The 6,000-nt window shown below is 42.0% G+C and overlaps 1 protein-coding gene across 1 annotated transcript in view; it reads left to right on the top strand.

The window, feature by feature from the left end:
- Positions 1-1,376: 1,376 nt before the first annotated feature.
- opn4a (opsin 4a (melanopsin)) overlaps positions 1,377-6,000 on the top strand; it is a 65,970-nt gene continuing 61,346 nt past the window's right edge. The window contains exon 1 of the mRNA XM_080215612.1: positions 1,377-1,577. Coding sequence (XP_080071738.1) covers positions 1,524-1,577 — 54 coding nt within the window. The 5' untranslated portion in view covers positions 1,377-1,523. The remainder of the gene's footprint in view (positions 1,578-6,000) is intronic.

Genomic DNA, 6,000 nt, shown 5'->3' with positions numbered 1-6,000 from the left:
CAAGGGAATCAGGGGAAGGAATGAGACAGCATACAAAAATTGGCAAAAATAATCAAGGAGGAACCCTGTTTTATCAATACACAAAAAAACGAGAGAAGAATTGGGTTGATTAGAGGTCAGAAATACAATTTGTGCCTGGAATCAGATGTGAGCATGGTTCTTCATGAATAACTTTCATCTGCCTCCACATTAGTGGGGAGCAAAACAGATTTTGCAGATAAGATGGAGAAGAATGTGAAATATTGGATAGGATAAATATAGTGAGAGGGGAAATATTGAACTGTTTGGTACCTTTGAAAGTGGACAAGCCGCCAGGCTCAGGTTAAAACGTATCCCCGGCTGCCATGGGAAGGGAAGGAAGAAATAGCAGAGGTTCTGACCATCATTCTCCAATCAATCCTCCCTGGCCACAAGCAAGTTGATGAAGGACTGCTACAATCGGGCCGTTATTTAAGAATGAAGGAAGAACAGGATTGGATGTTTGCAGGCCAGTCAGCTTAACCTTAGTGGTGGATCAATTACTGAAAAAAAATTCTGAGGGAAAGCAATCATCATTTAGAAAGGTCTGGATCAATCATGGATAGTCAGTATGGATTGAGGTAATTTTCCATAATGATTCCCACAGCGACGGAACCAGAAAACCTCACCTCTTATTATCTCTGCAGGCAGTTCAGAGAAGGTTCACTAGGATGATCCCCAGTGTGAAGGGATGTTCTATAAGGGCGGCACGATGACACAGTGGTTCACACTGCAGCCTCATAGTGCCAGTGACCTGGATTCAATTCCAGACTTAGGTGACTGTGTGAAGTTTACACATTCTCCCTGTGTCTATGTGGGTTTTCTTCCGTTTCCTCCCACAGTCCAAAGATGTTCAAGTTAAGTGGATTGGCCATGGGAAATGCACAGGGTTATGGGGATGGGTGGGGAGGAGGGGAGCTGGGTTGGATGCTCTTTCAGAAACTTGGTATAGACTCAATGGACCGAATGGCCTCCTTCTGCTCTGTAGGGATTCTGTGGATTGGATTCTGCTCTGTAGGGATTCTGTGGATTGGATTCTGCTCTGTAGGGATTCTGTGGTTCTATGGATTGGAAGTTCTCAATATCCGACAGCACACACTACAGTTTAACAACTCACACACTCAGTTTGATCCAAAAGCTGTCACAAACGCATTCACGAGTATATTTGCCTTTTGTGAATGGACAAGATCCCGGCACATTATAAGCCCAGTGCCTACTTAATATGACCACTCCCCCCTCCCCACCTTTCACTCTTCACTGTGAGCCAATGTGACTGGCTCTTCCCTCTCTCCCCTCCTCAAGCCAAAAAGGGGGAAAAAAACTTTGTAGGAAATAATCAGCCAACTGTGTCACTGGCCAGGAACCCCTCCTCCCTGAGCGGTGTTGCTGCCTCTTGGCTTTGTACAACGTGAGGCAGGGAACTAAGTGCTGGAGGATGTGACCACAGTGTCAGGAGACCGGCTGCCTGTCAACAGGACCTCAGTTGCATCGGGACCGAGGGATCCATGGCTTCCTCGAATGAACCTGGAGTGATCAACCTGCCCCACCTCACAGTCACGGTAGGAATCCAGTCCTCCCCTCTTCACTGCTGTCCCCTTCATTCTAATGAAAATGTTACATTCCTTCCCCCCCCCCCCCACCATTCCTTGCGTGTTTTCAAACAGTAACTTGTGTAGCATCTAGAATGTGCATCTATACGAGAGATCTCTCCGTATAATTCTTCACCCACCTGTCGATGATTATCCACTCATGTTAACAGATGTCCTCATTGCTTTTCCACTGTTTCCAGTGTCATTTGCTTCTGGGGTTCTTCCTGCAGGCACTTTATTCAAACCAGACTTTAGTGCCTTACTTTAACACTCAAGCGAACTGCCAATGTTAGCAATCGGAGTGAGACACATCTAATAATCTGCTCACACCGCTTACTGAACTGACCTCTTTCATTTACAGATACCCGGAAATCTGATTTGTACATTTCCTACTCCCTGAATCCACCCTTTCACAACCTTCACACAACTTTGCCCACTTTTTAAAATAATCTGACATTTCTCTTTATCCGCCCGTTACCTGCGAATGTTTTAAACATTTGCATCCACTTGTTCAATTCCTGCGTTTTTCGTTTCCAGTTTATTTTCTATTTTTGTGATTTTCTGTTCATCCTCAAGACTCCCTGACTACCTTCACTCCACAATTCACTTAATTTCTGCTCGTCTGTGTGACTGCCTCATCACCCCAGTGAGTCAAGGTGCCCCCCACTCCTCCCACATAAATACATCCCTTTGAACACCTTAGTTTCCCCCCAACCACTCCCTTAACGCAGTCACAGAGAGTACAATCGACTATTGGGGATTTCTAGTGCAAAACCATTCTGCACATTCTCTTTTCCTTCTCTGTGAACGATATGCTTTGTCTGTATAGCTCACAAGAAACAATACTTTTCACTGTGTCCCAATACATGTGACAATAATAAATCAAATCAAATTAAATCAAATATTAAGCTGATCTTTCTCCACAGCCTGTCTGTAACTATAACACTACATTCTGCACCCTTTCCTTTCTTTCTCCCCTATGTACTTTTGTCTGTACAGCACGCAAGAAACAATATTTTTTCACTGCATACTAATACATGTGACAATAACAAATCAAATCAATGTAACAAAAATACATCAAATCAAATATTGACTTTCCGCTCTTGCCAGCCCTCCCAGCACTTTACAATAGGCTCACAAACATAGTCAGTGAATTGGCTCCCAGTTTCTGAAATTCCAACACCGCCACAAATGCACACATCCCTCTGAAAACTCCTCTTCTCACCCCACTACTCTGCAAATTTCAATCACTTTTCTAGACCAGAAATGTAAAGCTGAGAGTTTTAAAACTTAAAATGGATCTTACAAAGAAGTTTTAACTAATTTGGGAATTGATAAATCTGTGGAATAATTGACCAGATAGAAAAAGAGCAAAACATTCATATATTTGAAATAACGGCAGATTAGTTGATTATCAATGGTTTGGGATTTGACTGGAGGATTAGAGAAATGGAAAGATGGACTTCAATAGAAGAGTTAGGATATTAGAGGTGGGGACTTTGTTCCGGGAGGGTAAGGAATGATTATGATTTCAGAGAGATTGATTTCAATGGGAGGGTTTCAGTATTAGATGCTTCAATCAGAGAAATATTGTATTGGAGAGGTGAGTTCCAATGGGAGATGAACAGTATTAAAGAGAGAGGTTTCAATGAGTATTAGAGAAGTGGGTTCATTGGGACAGTGATAGGATTAGAGTGATAGTTTTCAATGGGAGAATTACAATATGAGACATAAAGGGTTAGGGAGGTGGGTTTCAGCAGGAGAGTTACAGGATAAGAGAGATGGGGTTCAAAGGGAAGACAACAATATTACCATGGGATTCAGTGGGGGAGTTACAGTATAAAACAGATTAGTTTGAAAAGATGAGTTACAATATTAGAGAAGGAGGTTTCAACTGGTGATTTCCAGTATCAGAGGGACAGTCTTCAAGGGGAGTTACAGCATTAGAGAGATAATGTTTCAAAAAGGTGGCATAGTGGCACAATGGTTAGCACTGCTGCCTCACAGCGCCAAGGGCCTGGGTTCGATTCCCACCTTGGGTCACAGTCTGTGTGAAGTCTGCATGTTCTCCCTGTGTCTGCATGGGTTTCCTCCGGGTGCTCTGGTTTCCTCCCACAGGCCGAAAAGTCAGGTCCATTGGCCATGCTAAATTCTCCCTCAGGCGTACTCAAACAGGCTTGAAGTGTTGCGAGTAGGGGCTTTTCGCAGTAACTTCATTGCAGTGTTAATGTAAGCCTACTTGTGACTCTAACAAACTTTAAACTGAGAGTTACAGTATTCAAGTGTTGGGATCCAATGGGGGAGTTACTGTATGAGAGAAATGGGTTTCAATCAGTGATTTACAGCATTAGACAGATCAGTTTCAATGGGAAAATCACAGGCTTAGAACGGTTGTTTTCAATGTGAGAGTTAAAGTATTAAATGGATGGGTTTCACTGTGATAGTTATAGTATTAAAGAGATGGATCTCAGTGTGAGAGTTACAGTATTCGAGTGATGTGTTTCAAAGGGACAATTTTTTTTTACATCATTAGAGTGATGGATTTAATGGGGGAGTTACAGTATTAGAAATATTGGTTGCAACAGAAGATTTATATTATTAAAGACACAGGTTTCAATGGAACATTTACAGTATTAGAGAGATGTGTTGCAATGTGTGTGTTACAATATTAGGGAGATAGGTTTCAATGTAAGAGCCACACCTGGAATATTGTGTACAATTTTGGTGTCCTTATCATAGAAAGAATCATAGAAACCTACAGTGCAGAAACAGGCCATTTGGCCCATCGAATCTGCACCGACCACAATCCCATCTATTCCCTACCTCCATATCCCTATATATTTACCCACTAACCCCTCTAACCTATACATCTCATAACACTAAAGGGCAATTTTAGCATGGCCAATCAACCTAACCGCACATCTTTGGACTGTGGGAGGAGACCGGAGCACCCGGAGGAAACCCCCGCAGACATGAGGAGATTGTGCAAACTCCACACAGGCACTGACCCAAGCTGGGAATCGCACCCAGGCCCCTGGAGCTGTGAAGCAGCAGTGCTAACCACTGTGCTACCGTGCTATCTGAGGAAGGATGTTTTTGGTATAGAGGGAGTACAGCGAAGGTTTACTAGGCTGATTCCTGGGATGGCAGGTCTGTCATATGGGGAGAGACTAAGTCAGTTAGGATTATATTCACAGGAGTTTAGAAGACTGAGAGGGGATCTCATAGAAACTTATAAAATTCTAACAGGATTAGACAGGGTAGATTCAGTAAGAATGTTCCCGATGGTGGGGAAGTCCAGAACTAGGGGGTCATAGTTTAAGGATTAGGGGCAAACCGTTTAGGATAGAGGCAAGGGTTCTTCTCCCAGAGGGTGGTGAATGTTTATAATTCACTACCACAGAATGTAGTTGAGGCCAAAATGTTGTGTGATTTCAAGAAGAAATTAGATATAGCTCTTGGAGCTAAATGCATCAAGGGATATGGCGGAAGGGTGGGATCAGGATATTGAATTTGATGATCAGCCATGATCAAAATGAATGGCAGAACAGGATCGAAGGGCTAAATGACTTCTAGTTTCTATGTTTCTAAGTTACAGTAAATGTCAGATGGGTTTCAATGGGAGAGTTTCGGTATCAGTGAGAAGGGTTTCAATGGACAACTGAAATATGCTAGATACTTGGGTTTCAATGGGAGACTTACGGTATCTGATAGATGGATTTCACTAGGAGACTTACAGTAATAGTGAGATGGGATTCAATCAAAGGTTTAGTGAGATGTGTTTCTATGGATTAGTTACAGTATTCGAGAGATGGGATTCAAACTGAAAAATACAGTGTTAGAGAGATGAGTTACAATGAAAGATTAACTTTATTAAAGAGAAGTTTCAATGAGAGTCACAGTATTAAGGAGATGGCTTTCAATAGGTGTGTTACAGAAGTACAGTGATGATCTTACAACATAGAAAGATGGGTTTCGATGTGACAGTCACAAAATTAGAGAAATGGTTCTGACAGGGAGGGTTACAATATTAGTGACATTGGTTTCAATGTATTACAATATTAGGAGGATGAATTTCAATGGAAGATTGTCAGTATTAAAGAGAAGGATTTAAATGAGGAGTTGTGTATTTGAGAGATGTGTTTTATTGGGAGAGTTTCAATATTAGAGAGATGCATTTCACTTTGAGGGTTACTGTATTCCAGAGATGGGTATAAAAGGGAAAATTACAGGATTAGAATGAGGCATTACAATGGGGAGTCACAGTATTTGGGAGATGAGTTTCCATGGCAGAATTACAGTATTAGCTAAATGGATTTCAATGGGTGTGTTACAATATTAGACAGGTTTCGCAGGGAAAATTACAGGAATAGTGTGCAAGGCTTCAATATTG

This window comes from Carcharhinus amblyrhynchos, chromosome 31 (assembly GCF_965287045.1).
Source record: "Carcharhinus amblyrhynchos chromosome 31, sCarAmb.v2.hapA, whole genome shotgun sequence".
Classification (NCBI taxonomy): Eukaryota; Metazoa; Chordata; class Chondrichthyes; order Carcharhiniformes; family Carcharhinidae; genus Carcharhinus; species Carcharhinus amblyrhynchos.
The sequence above is the reverse complement of the archived record's forward strand: the minus strand, read 5'-3'. Positions and strand labels throughout refer to the sequence as shown.